At 36.1% G+C, this 21,509-nt stretch overlaps 1 protein-coding gene across 5 annotated transcripts in view; it reads right to left on the minus strand.

The window, feature by feature from the left end:
- The window catches only part of COL16A1 (collagen type XVI alpha 1 chain), a 240,454-nt gene that overhangs the window by 103,144 nt on the left and 115,801 nt on the right, over window positions 1-21,509 (minus strand). For all 5 annotated transcript variants that reach the window (XM_053707234.1, XM_053707232.1, XM_053707233.1 and 2 more), the window contains exons 13-14: window positions 15,561-15,602; window positions 15,402-15,446 (exon numbers count right to left, since the gene is read on the minus strand). In XM_053707234.1, coding sequence (XP_053563209.1) covers window positions 15,402-15,446; window positions 15,561-15,602 — 87 coding nt within the window. The remainder of the gene's footprint in view (window positions 1-15,401; window positions 15,447-15,560; window positions 15,603-21,509) is intronic.

Here is a 21,509-nt window from a genome sequence, read left to right on the forward strand (position 1 = left end):
ATGATATCAAGCGTCAAACTAAAGCCAAAATTGCCAAAGAAAAGCAATATGCACGTGGTACTGGAGGCGGACAGCCTTATGTCGCAGATTTGACTGACTTCGAAAGTAAAGTTCTACAGAGGCTTGGCATGGAGGTCATTGAGGGAATAACTGATGACTGTGATAGCGATATTCGAGGTAATTATAAATTAATCTCCAAATTAATATTTATATTGTTTAATTGTCTGCACCAAAAATGTGTCTCTTACGTTAATGTTTTTTAAAAACATTATTAACCGTTTTTTAATGTGCTATTTACTCGTATTATCCATTTTTCTTCTTTCTCTTTCTATCTTTATTTAAAAAGCAGTAATGCAATCTTTGCAGTCAGCAAATTTTAGGTTCATCACCATGGTCAGCGTTTGCTTATTGGAGGTCGACATTTAACCACCAATAAGCAAGCATAACCCAGGTTATGAACAAAAATTGGGCATGCTCATATGCACACTATTTATGCTTTTTAAAGAAACATAGCAAGAGAATGCATAAAAATATATATAATACGAGTAAATTCAAAATTTGATTAAAATTGCATGCCCTATCTGGCGTCAGGTTGATACCCTCTATAGTTTTCTATTGTATTCACTACCTAAATGGTCGCGAAAGCAATTCACGCGAAGTTAGAGTGAAAGTTGGAGCGGGCGGATTACTTGTAACATTCATAATTTCCGATTAAAGCGAATTTACGTGCGATCGAACATGTAGTAATTGGAAAAAGGGTTAGGAACGATCAGTTGCGTAAAATTACGATAGCTGATGAAAAATAGTGGTTTTTCTATTCGATTGCAGATTGGTAAATATGAGATGCAGATCATGAGCGAATTTTGACGCGGAAATACAGACGAAGGGTCACTTTGATGCTTAGTACATGGCGCCCTAAGTGCTATTGCATTGTCTTCTTAGCATGCATTTGTTGATTATGCAAATCTACTGTATTGACTGGTCCTTTAAGAGTAGTTCAGGGATATAGCCCTTGTGGAATCCATGATAACAGCCTCTTTTGCTGGGTAAGATAATGTCACCACTGGAAAATGATGGAGGGAACAAGGACACATTTTAAATTATGAGTATATAGCAATTTTGTTTTATTTTTATTAGTTAAAAAACAAAGGAGTATATATTTTGAGCTTAATGTCCCTTTAAGTTAACATAGGAGGTTCATATGCTAATTTCTTAGACCTTGGCCGCCTCTGCATTTGACAGTTTTTCACCATTTGAGGGCGTTAGTTCATGTGTTTCATATAGTTAACATTGAGCTCATGCACGTGAATTTACCGAGGAGTGAGCACTGATTGGCTAAAATGCAAGTCTGTCAAAATAACTGATATAAGGGGGCAGTCTGCAGAGGCTTAGATACAAGGTAATCACAAAGGTAAAATGTGTATTATTATAACTGTGTTGGTTATGCAAAACTAAGGAATGGGTAATCAAGGGATTATCTATCTTTTAAAACAATAACAATTCTGGTGTTGACTGCCCTTTAATATCATTAACAAAGATAGAATACAACTCTGCATACCTAGGTCTCTAATACAAAGGTAGATCAATAAGTCTTAATCTGTCATAGATAGAAACACATTTGGCCCATGCAATATTTATTTTTATTTCACATAATCCTCATTTAGCTCAAAAGACTTCTGCAAATGATGTTGCAAGATTTTTATGCCTTCAAAAAAAGAGAAGTTTGTTCTTGACTGTCCAGCCACTCATGAACATCTGCCATCACTTCATAAATGCTTGAAAAGCATGTTCCTTGCAAGTGATCCTTCAAATGTGGAAATAGTCACTGGTTAATATGTGGGAATTGATCCGGAAATTCAAATCGAGCTTTAGCAATGGAAGTCACAGCAATAAAGAACTTGTGTAAGGGAGCGCTGACTTTGAGGAACAGCACTTTCTGACTCTTTGTTTTGCACAATTTATAAATCAAGTTAGCGTAGAAGACACCTGTTACAGTCTCTCCACACTGCAGGAAGTCAATCATTAAAATTCCTTTTGCGCCCCAAAACATGGATGCCATTATCTTTCCAGTACTTGCTTGGATGTAAAACTTCCAAGGAGAAGGAGAACAATGGTGCTTCCATTACTTGGATTGTTCTTTTGCACCATGATTAAAATAGTTTATCTATGACTAATTGATGGTGACAAATTGCCTATAGAAATTGTCAGGATTTCTTCGGAATCTTTGTTAGAAGAGCTTGTGAACTAACCATTAACTGTGTCTTCTGGTATGCAGTCAAAATTAGGGTACCCAGCTATTGTGCTGACAATTTTCTCATGTCCGAAAACATCCACTAAAATTGACTGTATTATGCCATATGACTCCCCTGTGAACTCCCCTGAGTTATTCAATTTTTGAAATTTATGTGTCATACTGACAGTCATTGGTCACCTATCACTATGTCATGAATTTTCTCCTCATGAATTCATCCAAGCATTTCAAGAGGTGTATTGTTGAGCAGCATTTGTTTGTAAATTTAGAATTGTAAAATGATTTTAAAATGTTATTTTTTACAGATACTTTGCAATGCAATGGTTAATAGCTGGAATATGCTAAACATCTATATAAACATAGCTTTAATATACCTTTTATATGTGCTTTTCTTTGATAAAATTCTTGTACAAACTTGAAAAACAGACTAAAAAAATGGCAGAATTTGAACAGAGATATTTTTTAAAGTATGCGTTTTGGAATTATAAATATGCATAATTCATATTGATTAAATTGAACAAACCTTGTGGAACTGGTAATGGAAAATGATTTAAGAGTTCTTGTAGGAAACCAACTAAAACTTTATTACGAGCTAGACTGCAAATAAGATATTATCATGCAAAAAAAGAAGCATACACATGAGGGAAGAAACCATAAATCTGCCAATATATAATTCCCTGGCATTCAACTTGAATATGGATTTAAGCTTTTTGTTGGCATTGAAGAATTACAAAGGCCCCAGAGGTAAAAATAAATAAATAACATGGGGGATTGTTTGGCTTAAACTATGTGAATAAGATAATGACTTTAGGTCTAAAAATTAAATGCTTGCTAGGTATTAGTTACCGTTTGTAAATATATTTAGGGTCAATCTAAGAAGTTGTCTGGAGCAGTTTCATAGAGCCTCTGAGACTGCCATACTCAACAGTGTTTGTGGACCTTGCTGGATAGGCACATGCTCTTCCTAGGGCCACACACCTGTCTATAAACTTTATAGCTTGACAGTACAGAAATTGCTATGTTCTACTGGAATACAACTAATAGTAGTCATTTATCAGAGGTGTTCTTGTTCTTACCTTCTGCCAACCACTTGCACCCTGTTGTTTGCTGCCTGTTACATCCCTGAATGCTTCTGACTTTTTAACTTTTAACTGAGTATATATGGCTAATTTAAGAGCTATTAAGACAACATCTCCTTGTAATTATCAAATTTAGGAAAAATATGTTTGTGAAAGAGGAATCTGAATGTGTTCTGCCCTACGGAGAAACATAGTATTAAAGGGACAGAAAACACACATTTTTTCTTTTATGATTAATGTAGAGCATGCAAATTTAATCAACTTTCTAATTTACTCCTATTATAAACTTTTCTTCTTTCTCTTGCTATCTTTATTTGAAAAAACAGGAATATAAGTTTAGGAGCTGGCCCATTTTGGTTTAGAACCTGGTTACCGCTTGCTGATTGGTAGCTAAATGAACCAAATTTACATTCCTGCTTTTTCAAATAAAGATAGCAACATAATTAAGAAAAGTTGATTATAGGAGTAAGTTAGAAAGTTGCTTAAAATTGCATGCTCTAACTGAATCATAAAAGAAAAAAATTGGGTTTTCTGTCCCTTTAACTTCATTAGTCCCTTAATCATCCATGATCAAAATGATTGTGTTACTGCCGTATTTGAGTTTTCTGTTTTCTTTTAGGTTCATCCAGTCTACCATATGTCACCACTGAAGCTATCTAGAGACTTGAGTATATTGTTAATACTGTTTTACACACCAGTGCCTATATAGATAAGCCATACTATACATTAGAAGAGAGAAGCACTCATATGATCTTTACATGTTGGCATATAAAGGGGATTTCCTCATACTTTCAGACTCACCTTGATCTCTCTATATCTGGTAGTTCTAAAAATGCATTTACATTAAGTCCACATGAGAGTCTATTAAGGTTGTTTGCACGAATAACATGTGCATGCATCAACAACTGAGTGCAGAAATCCCACAACTTTGCTCTCTTCTTTTGTCCTATGCTAAACTTTATATAAAGAACTATCTTACGTCAAAATTACAAGTTGTACGATACAGTGCTGTCACCTCCGCTCCGCATTTGCCCTGGATGAAGATAAAAGAGTTCCCCGCTCTGGATGAAAATGTCGCCGCCTGGGAGAAGACCTTTACCGCCTGGAAGAAGACCTTTTCAGCCAGACTTCAAGAACAGTATGTACCTATTTTAGGGTTAGATTTAGGCTCTTTTATTTTTGGGGTGTTTTTTTTTTTTTAGATTAGGGATTTCTTTATTTGAATGGACTGCAAAAGAGCTGATTGCCCTTTTAAGGGCAATGCCCATACAAATGCTCCTTTAGGGGCAATGGGTAGCTTAGGTTTTTTCAGTGTTAGTTGTTTTTTTATTGTGGGTGGGGGGGTTTACTTTTAGGGGGTAAATTATACTTTATTTTGATAGAAGAGCTTATCGCTTTAGGGCAATGCTCTTCATGAGGCCCTTTTAAGGGCTATTGGTAGCTTAGTGTTAGATTAGGGTTTGTTTTTATTTTGGGGGGAATTTTTTTATTTTTATAGGGGTATTAGATTATTCTTAATTTTTTTATTTTTAATAATTTGGTTTGTTTTTTTCTGTAATTTTAGACTTTTTTATTTTTTGTAATTTTAGATTTATTTATTTTAATTTAATCTTGTTTTTTTTAAATTAATGTTAGTATTTTTTATTTTAATTTTAACTTAGTATTTTTTTATTTTTTTTAATTGGGGTTAATTTAGGGGGTCTTAGGTTAGGGGGTTAGTGATTAAATTAGTTATTTGCGTTGTGGGGGATGGCGGTTTAGGGGTTAATAGTTTAATTAGGTTTATTGCATTGTGGGGGATGGCGGTTTAGGGGTTAATAGGTTTATTATAGTAGTAGCGATGTGAGGGGCAGCGGTTTAGGGGTTAATAGGTTTATTATAGTAGTGGTGATATGGGGGGCTGGCGGTTTAGGGGTTAATAGGTGTATTATAGTAGTAGTGATGTGGGGGTTAATACGTTTATTTAGGTGTTAGCATTGCGGGGCTGGTGGTTTAGGGGTTAATCACTTTATTTAGTGTCTGCGATGTCGGGGGGGCAGTGGATTAGGGGTATTTAGACTGGGGGTTTATGTAAGGGTTTTAGGTTTTAACTTAACTTTCTTTTCCCCATAGTCATCAATGGGGATTGCGTTACGTCGATTGCCATTCCGTGATTGCGGGTCTTAGTTTCTCTCCATTGATGTCTATGGGGGAGAACATGCACGAGAACGTCAAGTCAGGCCTTGGGTTTTGTGCGGTATGGAGCTTAAGGTACCCTAACGTATAACAAAAGAAGGTTTTTCAGTAACTTGTAATGGCAGCGCTATGGAGAATGTTTGCGTTATTTACGCACCCGGTTTAGCACACAACTTGTAATCTTAGTGAAAGTCAGTGATAGACACCTCACATGGGTAAAAGAGCTGGTTGATAATAACTGTTTGGAATGATACTAGCAGCTGAGGGGGTTAAACAATGATGGTTATATGTGTTACTTGTGTCTATTTGTCACAGTTCTCTGTGTGTTAATGACAAAAAGGTGTCACTCACTGCTGTTTATAAACTATATTCCAACATCTGTTTCCTCAGTCTCAGCACCTCCTCCACATTAAACCTTGATCCAACACTTTCACATCCAGTCACAGAAGGAGGAAAACTTAATTGAGACTCTACATATTTCCCAAATTATTAAATGAAATATAATTAATCAAAGATCATTGGAAAAATCCATCCATTTAGAAGATTTGAGAGGCATTTATCATTGCAAAGATTACACAGAAGGATCATGGTCACAAGAGGAGGTAGATGAGGACCAAGTATGCCCATTAAGAGAGAACAGCCCTGTTTTATTTTGGAGACTGGGAAAAAGAACTACTAATGCTGTAAAAAGGTTAAGGTAGTAAGTTCTATCTTGTTGGGGATCTCATGGGTTGGGGAGTCCCTTAGTGGTTGCTATAGAGGGATACCCTTAATGATTATATTGCAGTATAGGAGAATCCTTAGTAGGAGATACCTTGCTGTGAAAAGCAGTGGGACAGGTACCCAAGAGTGCCGTACAGCTGGGTTGTGGGACATAAGATTTTTATTTTGGTGGTGAAATATGGTGAATAGATGTAGATAAAGAGTGATTTCAATGTAGGTAATTATGATGATTCTGTGTTAGTGGGGCAATGGTGGTGGTGGTATTCTGGTGTTGGGGTTTATCATTTAAACATGTGTTGCAGTGGAAGGGTTTTATTTGTGGGGGATAATTGCAGTGAGGAGATTATTTTTGTATAAGTAGAGTTAAAGGTACAGTCAAGTATAAATTAAACTTTCATTATTCAGATAGGACTTTTAATTTTAATTGACTTTCCAATTTACTTTTATCATCAAATTTGCTTTTTTCTCTTGGTATTCTTAGTTTAAACTAAACCTAGGTAGGCTCATATGCTAATTTCTAAGCCTTTGAGGGCTGCCTCTTATCATATGCTTTTTAAATCTCTTTTTAACACAGAGACAGAAAGTACACATGGCTATATAGATAACACTGTGTTCTGGCACAGAAAGTTATTTAAGATGTAGCACAATACAATGCTAAATTTTAAGACAATAGATAATAAACAGTCACAGTCATGTGATCAGGGGGCTGGAAGAAGGTTCCTAGATACAAGGTAATCACAGACGTAAGAAGTACATTAATATAACTGTGTTGGTTATGCAAAACTGGGGAATGAGTAATAAAGGGATTATCTATCTTTTAAAACAATAACAATTCTATGGTTGACTGTCCCTTTAATGCTGGGTCAATAAGACACTGGTGTATATATTTAACCTCATCAATACTTAGAACAATGCTGTACTGATACAGATAAAGAAGGTTTGCAACTTTGGATGTAGGAAAAGCAGATGTTCTGAGAAATATACTGTAGCTGCTGACATCTAATACATGATTTAATGACTTCAGTATTGTTAAATTAACAGACAGTTTACAATGACTAGGAAAAATGATTATCTACTGCAGTTAATAGCAAAATTAGAAGTTAGGCCTGTATGTCTTGTAGAAAAAGGGTTAATTACTCTGGTCTGGGATTGGATTTTGGGCAGGGGCCAGTGAAATTACTCATTAGCTGAGGCCCCTAGTATGTCTGTATGCTAGCAGGACTCCTGCTTCCAGATGGATTAATGCAGCAATATTTTAAGGGGCCCATTTATCAAAGGGCTTGTGGACCTGATCCGACACTGCGGATCAGGTCCGCAAGACCTCGCTAAATACGGAGAGCAATACGCTCTCCGCATTTAACATTGCACCAGCAGCTCACAAGAGCTGCTGGTGCAACGCCGCCCCCTGCTGACTCGCGGCCAATCGGCCGCCAGCAGGGGGTTGTCAATCAACCCGATCGTATTCGATCGGGTTGATTTCCGGCGATTCCTGTCCGCCTGCTCAGAGCAGGCGGACAGGGTTATGAAGCAGCGATCTTTAGACCGCTGCTTCATAACTTGTGTTTCTGGCGAGTCTGAAGACTCGCCAGAAACACGGCCCTTCAAGCTCCGTACGGAGCTTGATAAATGGGCCTGTGTGAGTTAGCCGTAAGAAGACTTGCCCATGTTAATTGACATAAATCTTTTTTTTAATTAACTGACAGTTAGTTTGCAAAGCTCATATTGATTTAAGATTTCCATAAGAGAGTAGTATACTACTTTTGTGCTTCTGTTACCTATAACTTAGCGCATGTTCCTATTAACAGTAAACTCTGAAAATGTCTGATATGAAACAACTCAAATTGTTAAAAATGTTTGTTGAAATAAAAAAAAAAGATTGCTAAAGCTTATTATTTTGATTTTGTAAGTATTATGATGCTTTCAGCAAGATGAAAAATAAAGAATGAAGTAATAATTCTGTTTCATCCCAGTCTTTGTAAACGCTACACTGATAAATATTAGAGCCAAATCACTGCATTTTTATTGGACTCAGAATTTTGAGGTTTAGTGATTCAGGGACAGATTTCAAATCGAGGCCAAAAATGCAAGTGGAATGGAATGTAAATATGTCTGGAGCCTAATCCATAAAGCTTGAATTTTTGCTATGGTATTACAAGTCCATGGCTAATATTTATTGTGCAAGTGGTAGTATAATTTGTGCTACACTACTCATGTTGGATAGGGCAGGTTTGTTATTTCCCTTATATAACAGATTTCTATGAGAGCAAGCACTAAAGGCCCTGTCTGATACACTCAAGCACAAATCTGATGGATTGAAAAAATTCTGCACCAGTAGTGGAGGTTTTGGTTAAGTTCTTTGCTATACAAATTATATTTTGTTTGAAAACACAATAGCAAGTGATTATTATTATTATTTTATTATTATACTTTATTTATGAAGCACCAACATATTCCGCAGCGCTGTCCATGGATACAATTCATTTAAATAAAACAATACAAGACTTGTAAAAGACAGGACAACATTTACAAACACATACAGGAGGGCTTGAGGGCCCTATTCCCGTGGGAACTTACAGTTAATACCTGTGCTTCAAAAGCGTTAAATCAGAAAGTGGTATTTTGTATTTTGCGCAAACTGAACACTTAATGGACACCTAGTAATGCAAGCATAATGAGCGTGTTGCTACTTCTGCTTAGCCTATTGAATTGATAGGGCAAGTATAATTAAAATACTTTGGTTAAACATTTAACCAACAACTTGTAATACCCAATCGTGCATTATTAAAGGGGCATTCAAGTTCAAAACCTTTCATGATTCAGTTAGGGCATGTCATTTTAAACAACTTTCCATTTTACTTTTATCACTAATTTTGCTTTGTTCTCTTGGAGTAAGCACTGATTGGCTAAAATGCAAGTCTGTCAAAAGAACTGAAATAAGGGGGCAGTTTGCAGAGGCTTAGATACAAGGTAATCACAGAGGTAAAACGGGTATTATTATAACTGTGTTGGTTATGCAAAACTGGGGAATGGGTAATAAAGGATTATCTATCTTTTTAAACAACAAAAATTCTGGTGTTGACTGTCCCTTTAACCGTGCAAGGCTGACATTGTGCTATCAATTGTAATCTAGGCCACAGCTGGTACAGTCAAATATGGAAATATTAATTATTATATGCTTGTTTGTGGCCTTGTAGAAAACAGAAAACATGAGCTCAGACTCAGAAGCATATGCTTGCAGACGTGCTCTATAATAAATACATATATTTGATTTTGACTTTCTTGTGACAGACATTTGTGGAGCATTCACAAGTCTGCACTTTGATCAATGTCAATAATGGAGAACTTCTGTATTATTGTCTATTTACCTTTGTTATACATGTCAATTTAGACCATGTAGTGCCTTAAAGGGACATTAAACCCCCAAACAATCTTTCATGATTCAGATAGAGAATGCAATTTTAAATAATATTCTAGTTTACTTCTATTATCTAATTTGCTTCATTCTTTAGATATCCTTTATTGAAGAAATAGCAATGCACAAAGGGAAGTCAATCACACGAGGCATCTATGTGCAGCCACCAATCAGCAGCTACTGAGCCTTTCTAGATATGCTTTTCAGCAAAGGATACCAAGAGAATGAAGCAAATTAGATAATAGAAGTAAATAATAAAGTTGTTTAAAATTGCTTGTTCTATCTGAATCATGAAATCATTTTTTTGGGGTTTCATGTCCCTTTAATGAAGTAATTGTCAACCAGCTGTCTGGATGTTAGTGGGTAAAATTTACTATTCAAGATTTACTGCAGCTATACAGGTTTCTATGTTATTCTATGCAGCTGTATCACTAAAGATTGAAGAGATTACTGATTTTTTTTTATTTTCTTTTATTTTTTTACAGCTGCCTAAGGACACATAGGAACTAGTGAAGCTGGAAGATTGGAGCCATTTTAGTTAAATTAGCAGTGTGTGTCACAACATTCTTCCAAGTGTGTCACATGGAATTATAGCTGGCAGTAAAAGGAATTTGTGAGAAACTGATAATAAAATACTTGATGAGGTGTAATGGGCCACATTTTAATGATAATTACATCAGTATAATCAGATACTGTACAAAGCTCATTGCTGGATAAAACATAGTGCTACCTCCATGTTATGTTAATGCTGATTTCTCTCAGTATAATATTTTGCTTGTGTATATATATATATATATATATTTATATATTTGTAGGAAGAGTGGTATTCTGGCGCACTGTTCAAAAGGATAACAACCAATATATTAATAATGGTACTAGAGTGGTAGGTGTGCTGAAAAGCTTAAAGAATTTTTTTAAAAATTCTATACAATATAATATAATATATCTAGTACAAGTATTTGTACCAGCTGCGTCTGAATGAGGGTGTACCAATCAGGTCAAATAGTGGACCTAAAGATATTTTTGTCCTTGCTTCACAGTTAAGGTACTAGTAATTCACTTAATATGACGTCATAGAGATCACAAAGTTCACAAAATTCACAGGTGTAATCAATCCCAATCTTCAAGTAAATTATGTAGGATAAACAAATGATAGTTTTCTTGTCTAATCCTTATGTAGTAAATGAATGCCCACTTACTAGATATTACCTCAATCCTATGAGGTAAGTGGAAAACGTCTTTAGTATAGTTGTCCCTCAGCAATCTGGAACCGTTGCTTCTCTGCCTCTTTAGTGTGGTATGAAAACACTGCTTTCCTGCTTCCTTAGTATGGTAGAGGTATCTTTCTCCTTCCTTTTAGTGTGCTTGGTTATTCACTCAGCTCCCAGTAAACCGTGATGTGAGATATATAGATAAGGGAACAGAAATATGGAAAGGATAGTGCAACACTGTTGTACAAGTTTAAAACATATATTTATTTCATATGTAAAATATGCTCACATTTTTCCACCTCAATCCAATATGAGGTATCAGTTAGGCATAGTAGTGTTATATAAACAGTACAAAATTCCAAGGTGAATAATCAGAAGTGCAGGAAACGGCAAAACATGCAGTTTATAAGAAGCAGTTCAATATATATTTGTTCAAATCTCTCCTTACGCGTTTCAAAGGTTTCAAGTAATGGGTTACCTTCTTCATCAGAGGAAAATTTCGAAATTTTCCTCTGATGAAGAAGGTAACCCATTACTTGAAACCTTTGAAACGCGTAAGGAGAGATTTGAACAAATATATATTGAACTGCTTCTTATAAACTGCATGTTTTGCCGTTTCCTGCACTTCTGATTATTCACCTTGGAATTTTGTACTGTTTATATAACACTACTATGCCTAACTGATACCTCATATTGGATTGAGGTGGAAAAATGTGAGCATATTTTACATATGAAATAAATATATGTTTTAAACTTGTACAACAGTGTTGCACTATCCTTTCCATATTTCTGTTCCCTTATCTATATATCTCACATCACGGTTTACTGGGAGCTGAGTGAATAACCAAGCACACTAAAAGGAAGGAGAAAGATACCTCTACCATACTAAGGAAGCAGGAAAGCAGTGTTTTCATACCACACTAAAGAGGCAGAGAAGCAACGGTTCCAGATTGCTGAGGGACAACTATACTAAAGACGTTTTCCACTTACCTCATAGGATTGAGGTAATATCTAGTAAGTGGGCATTCATTTACTACATAAGGATTAGACAAGAAAACTATCATTTGTTTATCCTACATAATTTACTTGAAGATTGGGATTGATTACACCTGTGAATTTTGTGAACTTTGTGATCTCTATGACGTCATATTAAGTGAATTACTAGTACCTTAACTGTGAAGCAAGGACAAAAATATCTTTAGGTCCACTATTTGACCTGATTGGTACACCCTCATTCAGACGCAGCTGGTACAAATACTTGTACTAGATATATTATATTATATTATATTGTATAGAATTTTTAAAAAAATTCTTTAAGCTTTTCAGCACACCTACCACTCTAGTACCATTATTAATATATTGGTTGTTATCCTTTTGAACAGTGCGCCAGAATACCACTCTTCCTACAAATAGTTTTCTCCGCTTATTGAAATAGGACAGTGCAGGGTGGGGACCCTGCAAGTGCCCTTATTTCAGGTATAAGGGCAGCCAGTTCATTCATCCACATAACAATTTATATACCTCTTGGGGGGGACACCTAGCGCTGAATTACCCTTTGCTCTCTTTTTACACACACATATATATATATATATATATATATATATATATACTGTATATGTGTGTGTATGTATATATATATATATATATATATATATACTGTATATATTTATATGTATATACATATATACACTGTTTATGTGTGTGTGTGTAAATATATATATATATATATATATATATATATATATATACTGTACAAAAGATAAGCACTCAACAACACTCACAACCACTCTGTGCTCGGCCAGGGAATCCAAATAGTATACACTGAAGTAGGACAGGACCCGGTGTTGATCTGTGGTATCCAACAACAAAAACAGCCAGCACCAGAGATGAGATAAATCACCAGTTTAATGCAAAAGAAGCATAACGTTTCAGCCTCTCACAGGAGCCTGGTCACATGCAGCAGGTCAAACAAAGACAGGCATGAAATATGACCCAGAGAAAGTGCCTTAAATACCCCCACCCACCAATCAGATACGTAACACAGAACCGCCAAATCATATATACCAAAACACAGCTGAAGCGCATAACAATCTAAGCTGCCCGCGAACGGCCACTCGTAACCCAGACTACAGTGTGTCAACAAACAGCAGTGAACAGCGTATAACCCATGTGCATGCATACGTGATGATGTCATTGCGCAAATCGTGTATCGCCATGGAGATCAAAATACAAAGGCCTCAAGCTGCTACACAAGGTCGCATCTGACCAATCATATGTGAGCAAACAGCTCAACCAGTAGCTATGCATCAAATAACTATGGCAATACCACAAAGCGCCATACATATTAGGCCGCGTTCGGGCAGCGTTCAGGAGCTAGTGGAAGCGCTTCACTCCCAGCGATGACGTGGCGCTAGGTGACGTCACAAGCAAGGGAGCTTCGAAAAAACGTTCGCATGCGCAAAGGGATCTGCTGCACAATAATGGACTGTGCATGCGAACGTTTTTACTAAGCTCCCTTGTATTGTTGCTGGGCTGCCAGTGCCTGCCGAGAATGAGTTCCCCAGTCTCTTCGCAAACAACGGAACTCTGACCCACCTCCATTCAGCTTCTCTCAGCTCAGCCCCTGTAGCTTATCCTGCACTGAATAGAGGTGGGTCAGAGTTGCGATGTTTGCGAAGAGAGACTGGGGAAATAATTCTTGGCTCTGGGGATCAAAATCGGCAATTCCGGGACCCGCCAACACATCTTTAACCCGCCCACACAACGATCGGGAAATACACATAAAGTAAAAGGGAAATACAATTATTACACATAATGCTTGAACGTCGTCTGTGTTTATATACATATATAATATGATTTTTTGTGAGCTCTAGATAATGTAGCCCATTTCTTTTCACTTCATACGCTACGTATGAAGTGAAAAGAAATAGGCTACATTTTCTAGAGCACATGAAAAATCATATTATATATATGTATAAATAACATGGCAGCCTCCACAGCAACATGTGTGTGGAGGCTGCCATGTTTCCAAGCGTCTGAGCTCGCTCTGAAAAGTCCCAGCTTTTCCAGCACACTGGAAGCGCTGGGACTTACGTCACCAGAGCGCTCAAAAAATGCCAGCCATCTCACTTCCAAGTGTGAGAAAAACGCTCCAAGCGAGTTCCAGTTCGCTTGGAGCGCTGCCCGAACGCAATGATAGATAGCTGTTGAATACATGGAAACTAGACAACAATATGACAGAAACTGAAAATAAAAAGAGATAACATGTTAGCACGTACATAGGTAACAGATAAAGGTATACATAAAAAATGGCATATCAATATCATGTAACCATGACAATCTGGTTTATTAACACAGAATCAACAGATCGATTGTCATGGTTACATGATATTGATATGCCATTTTTTATGTATACCTTTATCTATTACCTATGTACGTGGGTTATACGCTGTCCACTGCTGTTTGTTGACACACTGTAGTCTGGGTTACGAGTGGCCGTTCGCGGGCAGCTTAGATTGTTATGCGCTTCAGCTGTGTTTTGGTATATATGATTTGGCGGTTCTGTGTTACGTATCTGATTGGTGGGTGGGGGTATTTAAGGCACTTTCTCTGGGTCATATTTCATGCCTGTCTTTGTTTGACCTGCTGCATGTGACCAGGCTCCTGTGAGGGACTGAAACGTTATGCTTCTTTTGCATTAAACTGGGGATTTATCTCATCTCTGGTGCTGGCTGTTTTTGTTGTTGGATACAACGGATCAACACCGGGTCCTGTCCTACTTCAGTGTATAATATATATATATAACTTTCTGTATTTTTTATTTTATTGCATAAGAGAAGCTTTGTATGGTGTATTATGTGGGAAGTAGCAATGAAATAGCACAGACTAATGAATTTGAATCTCATAAGATAAATGTTATTTAAATTGCCAGTCACTTAGAATCTTTAGCTCAATAGGTGTTAGTGAGAACAAATTATCAGAATAAAATAATTGTTACTAGAGAATAATTGTTTGACATTATTAACCAAAAAGAAAAAGAAAAGAAAAAGAATAAAACTTTTGTTTCAACTGAATCAATAATACACTATAGACAAAGTATGTGGACTAATCTAACAACTTTTTTAACCCTTTTATTACTAATCGTCCATAGCAGGCTTCCACACCATAAAGAAACATAACTGTCTGTTATTCATTTCAAAGAGCACATTATAAACATTAAAAAAACTGCACTCAAAACTCTAAAATTTAGAAAAACAATTATATTACAACATACGTAGTTATTATCTATATCCTCCATCAATGTCATAAAATATAAAAGTTTCAATTTGTCCAGTCAGAAAGATGCACTACACTTTGTATTGCTTTTTATTGGATTAAGTAGCCAAGCCTCTCTAGTGAAAATAAAGAAGTGTGGATCAATGATTGTAAAGTTTGTATGCAGTGGAACAATGTAACACTTGCAAAAAACATGGGGATCTACTGTTACTTTCAACCATAATGTTTCTAGTGTTGCTGTGAAGCAAAGTATTCAGCCTCGTTCCTGAACTTACCTCTTGTCCTCGTTCTCCTTTCTCCCCTTTTACTCCCTCAGCACACTGTAACATAAAATAAATAATAGTTCAGTGGTTACAAGTCAGACATCTCTGCACAGTTCTTAAATGTTTATGTGTATATTTCAATAGTGGTAATATAGTGTGTAGAACACTCACCTGCAAGGGTCCTTGTGCCGATGTTCTTATGCAATCTGCCCCCTATAAAGAGAGAAAAATGATGTAAGAAAATGGAGAGGGGTGAAAAAAAGCAGATCTATAAAAGAAAAAGAATAATACACATTTATGAAATATGTGTGTGGATGAAGCACAGGTTTCAGTATTTATCAATTAGACAGATGTATATACAGGTATACAGCGGGTTAGGGACCGGAGCCCCGCTGTAAAGTGAAAACCGCCTTAAAGTGAAACAAGGCAGTTTTAGCTTTCTTTTCACTTGCCAGTGTGTTTATCGACTTGAAAACATGTTTGAACTAACATATATTAGGGGTACAATAGTGCAACGTTTAGTTTAACACTAGCACAGCACAGTATTCAATAAATACTGTACCTGTAACATAGTGACAATTACTGTAGTACAATTTGCCAGACTATAGCACTGAGATACCGATTGCACTGTAACGCTGTAAACAGAGTAAACTAAGCATAACAAAATGGTGCCAGTCACTTTTCTCGCACTCTCACAAAGATTACAGCACTGTTTCAAAATCCTTGGAGGTTGAACTTCAGCTCCACAAAGCACTGTATTAGCGAAGCGCTGTAAAGTGAGGTGTGTGAAGGAACCTAAGGTTTGCAGTGCATGAGTTAATAATGAATGAATAAGCAAATCAAATTACTATTAATGTGGAGTAAGTCACCCAACACAATTTTACAATGAACACACTACAATATTGCACACACACAACACAAACTACACTAACACTATGCACACACTAAACAAACACTATACACCATACAAATACTACACACACCAGTTTAATTTAAGTTAAGTTCAAAATGTCCATACGTTTTATTGCCTTTACATTTCCTGTGTTTTTACTGTAAATATAGCCTCTGGGACATCTTTGTATCGATTCAAGACATTTTTCCATCTTAATGAGAAACACTTAAACACACTCTGTTGCTACTACCCTCATGGGTCTGGAGAAAGTCACTGGAATTCCAGAGAGCTATTTCACCTAACTCAGAGTTAAAACATTCAAAGTTCCCCAGCAAGGTGCTCCTTTGGAATTGTATCCAGTGACAGTTTTTCCAGGGGTACAGAAACACCCAAATCTTTAAGGTTACCTTCTGTTGTATTTGTTGTTCTAAAGAGGAAGAGGAAGCTGCCTCACCCTTCCATTGTCCATTTCCATGTAGCCATGTCCCTGAGCTATCTATGACACTCCTAGACCACCCAGTTCTACTCGATGAGCATCATGACTCTACGTTCATCCTTCCTGACAAAGAACACAAGCAACTACACCCACTGGCATCCATGATTTATTCCTCAGCTTCCTGATTCCTGCATGAAGCTTTGCAGGTTAAGTTTCTGCCTCTCAAAATTTATGGAACTGCCACTGACTGAATCCCTTGCTTTTTTGAGTAACCAGACTCATGTTGAAGAGAAAGTCATCAATTTGATAAACTTTTTTGTACAGACAAGATGTTTTGTGAAGATGGTATCATTGCCGCATTTTTAAATATCCTGCAATGACCATACTAGATGAGGCAAGTAAAGCTCCTTTTATTAATCCACTCTTTTAGGGAAGTTCTTGCCTTGCACAATAGACGTCTGCTGTATATGTTTCTAATAAGAATTATGCAGAGAAAGATGAATATGAGGATGTCGCGAAGTTAATACTTTGGTATCCAAAAATCCATTAATATCTCAAAGTACAGAGAGCTTCAATGGGGAAATAACCCACTCTTACATATAAGCCTGTTTAGATAAACTATAATTTATTAACATTTCTCTTTCTCACACTTTATATTTTTTGCTAAATTGTGTTTTCTCACACTTCTATGAATACTGGAATCTGTTTCTAATGTATGTGCTTGCTATTTGTTATCATTTTATAAATGCATATAAGTGTTTGCGCCAGTTGGACTTCAAGGCTAAGTTCTTCATGTGCTTTGCCTGCTGAACAACCAACATTTTAAGGTCAGATGTTGAATAGACAATAGGGGGTCCACTGGCCAACTAGTGATGCTGATATACTGGTATGTAAACTGCTGATTCATATTAGAGTTAAGTATCTCTTAAAGGGACGCTATACCCAAACATTTTCTTTCATGATTAAGGTAGAGAATACAATTTTAAACAACATTCCAATTTACTTCTATTACCTAATTTGCTTCATTCTTTAGATATACTTTAATGAAGAAATAGCAACGCACACAGTGAACCAATCACAGGAGGCATCTATGTGCAGCTACCAATCAGCAGCTACTAAGCATATCTAGATATGCTTTTCAACAAAGAATATCAAGAGAATGAAGCAAAATAGATAATAGAAGTAAATTAGAAAGTTGTTTATAATTGTATGCTCTTTCTAAATCATGAAAGAAAAATATTTGGGTTTCATGTCCCTTTAACTGCTTAATTATATTTTAATGATCTAATTATCTCTTCAATAACACATAATATACATATAATAATGTGCCATTCATTTCATTTGCTACAATTCTTGTAATCTAAAACAGCACTCTGCTTCTAACAGAATAGAACAATGTAAAATCAAGAAGTCAGCATGTAATAATATAGTTATAATAAGAAATAATGGTTCAGAAGCTTTGTGGCAAACACCTATTTCCTAGTCATGGCCTTTAGTCTTAGTGAAAAGAATATAATGTTTATTACTAAAGCTCACTAGCATATGATTTGCAGCTGCTGTATTAATGAAATGAACACTATTTGTAACATAATTTATTTTAACATCATGTTAATCACGTAAATGCTGCTACTGTTGTTTTTGTTTTTATACCATGGTTCTTATTATCAGAATCTTAACAGATATTAGCTTCTCTTTACATTTCACTGAGCAGACCCAATATGCTGAACTCTGATAATTAAATTGAAGCACTCAAGAAGCAAAGGGAAATATATTGAGAGAGATCAGGATACAAATTTTACTGAGGAATGAGAGAATGAGAGACAAGGTTGGGGTAGGTTGGCTGTGATTCTTAAAATATAGACTGGGGTCTAACAACAAAACAAAAAAAAACTTATTTGAGGAAGAACAAGAAAAATAAACATTGCAACTACAGAGGAACAAAGGAGGTGAAGATCTGAAGATCAGAGCCTAATTCCCAGCAATGATGCTGTTTGTTTGAGAGAATTTACTTTGGTGGTAAGGTGGTTGCTATTTTAGGCAGCTAACTGAATCTGAAATATCTGTCTATATAGGTTCAACTGAATTATAACAAAGTAATCCTGGGTGCTATTAAGATGCTGCTCTGCTTCTACCAACCTGAACAACTTTGTAGAGTAGAAAGATGTTCCCTGTAAAAGTATATTTATATAAAACCAAATGGATAAAATAAAGCTATAGAGCTAAATCTAAAAACAAAACACACACATAATATTTTTGCAATCCTCTCTGCCATGATAGGTAAAAGCTTGTCATTAAAATAGTCCTGTTTGTTCTTATTTTCCTGGATGAGATAATTTGGGTTCATGGGATTTATAGTGGGTTTAGATTTTATGTTTTAAGGAACAGTGCTGTCAGACAGTCCGCAAGTGAACTGAAGTATTGGTTTGGTCTGTGAGCAATTTGTAAACAATGTGGACTCAGCTCAGTGTCAGCTTTCTGTCTTTTGTCAATGTATTTGTTTTATAATTGCTTCTTTGGTTCCTATTTTCTGTGTATAACTATGTAGATGTCTGTCCTCTCATGGAGGGATCCATTTCTTTTTAATAACATGAGACATATATAGCAATGAAAAAGGAGGGATTTCCTATTGGCCATTTTCTAGTACTTAGATTTTCTTGTTTTCTGTGGACCTCGGGTCTTCTCTTGTAATTTTACAATCTCAACAGCTTATTGTGCACAATTAAATTATTGATGGGTTGCAAACACATTTTCTTGGAGTTGATAGAATATTAAGGTGACAGTTTTATAATATTTTGGCCAGATTACTCTTGAAAGCGATACTAGCGCTCCACTTAGTAATACCTAGCAGCACGCTAATGTGTGCTGGTATTACGAGTTGAAAGCAACGTGAATGCGAGCATTGCGCTGCCGAGAGTGCACTTTTATAGGGTCAAATGGGAGCCTTATGCCATTAGACCACGACATGAGAACTCGTGCAGCGCAGGGGGTAGTAGTGCAGTAATGGCAGCAAAGTGTAAATATATATGTATAGATTTATATACATATATATTTATGTGTTAGTATGTGTATATAACACATATTAGCACATAATATATGTATATAAGCATATATATATTTACTGTGGGAACACACAGTTTCCCATAGACCCGCAATGGTAAAGGCACTTTTCACCCAACTCCCACCAACTTTAAAAAATGATAGTGCCCTCTATTTTGAGGTCATTTGGGGGCACTTTAGAAAAATAATCCAGAGATCTAATCTCTGGTTAATTTTCGGTGTGCTAGATTGTTATATCGAGCTTGCAATAGTAATAACCAGCCACTTGTTAATCGGCTGGTTATTTATGGCACGTCCGCAAACGAGCAAAACCGCTTGCAGGCCCGCGATAATTTAGTGCTCCACTTGTAATCTGGCTCTTCTTATGCTAAAATTGAAACCTTCACATTCTTTAACAGCTGGTTTGAGCTAAATTAATTTCACTTTTGCTTGTTAAGTCCTCAGTGTAAAGAGCTTGGATGGAATTGCAATGTTGTGATAATCTATTACAACTAAGCTATCACAGATGCTGAGATATGATATGGAAGTTTTGAGTTTCCAAGGTGTGGTATGTATTCCTTCATTTAAACTATTCACATCATGTTAAATGGGAGTTTGTATATGTTGTTATGGTGTCAAATGCATCTGATTTACAAATATGTGTTGTATACATACATTCTCTATATAAAACTCGTAAATTGATACCAACATGTTGTATGTCTGTATCACATTATCTGGTGTGGAATTAGCGATAACTTTTTTTTGATACAGTGTGGCCCAAATTGTCAGTAGTGCCCACAATATCATGCAAAAAACATAAGGGGAATATTAAGGACATTATAGTTATTTTTTCTATATTAAATCCATGATATACATCAACAACTAAAGCTTGTCTCGTCCCCTTTTTTATGTTTGCCTCTGTTTTTGGTTTTGTTTGACTTACTTTACTTAAAAAAAAAAAAAAAAACTAAAAAAAACAACCTCCCAACAGGTGTATTTCTATGCAATATACTGCTGTCTTATTTTTATTGTCTTGCTTCTTTGATGAGTTCATTGTTACTAAATGGCCAATAAGGCATCTTTTTTGACCTACATCATTGTAGTTTTTTTTCTTTATACAAATTGGGAAATGGCTGATTGCAAGTATTTCTTTATATGTTTATGATTATGTTCTCCAGTCACCATTATATTCCTTTTTGACATGTCAAAACATGTCTGCGACCTCTGAGGTTGTGAATGTCAGACAGTCCGGACTTGTTTATTCAGGATGATCGACAAGCCCTGCTAACATGCAATTGGTTGTGTGCGAGCCGGGGGCGGGGTTGCATAAGTGATTGTGTGTGTAATCTCAGTGGATGCCGATACAGAGGCCCAAAATGCGTGCAGACAGGTTATACTGAAGAGAACCTTGTCCACATGGATCTTCTTAAATGGGGGCCATAAGGTACAAGCAAATTAGTTATCAGTGCATTAGGTTTGCCACCCCTCATCGGACTGCATTTTATGATATGGGAGCGTATGTTGTTTGAGTGACAATATGGCACATTATACCATGCATGTGATTAATACAGGATTGTGTGCATAAGGCAAGATGGGTAATGTATATAATAGAATGATGGCATTTAAGTATGCAGTCTATATGGTACTAAAGTACAGTATGGAATACATATGTCCACTCATATTGATCAGAATTTTATTATAAGGTAGATTAAGCAGTGGTTATACAGTCAGTATTTAGAGGGTAATAAGCCAAATT

This window comes from Bombina bombina, chromosome 3, assembly GCF_027579735.1.
Source record: "Bombina bombina isolate aBomBom1 chromosome 3, aBomBom1.pri, whole genome shotgun sequence".
NCBI lineage: Eukaryota > Metazoa > Chordata > Amphibia > Anura > Bombinatoridae > Bombina > Bombina bombina.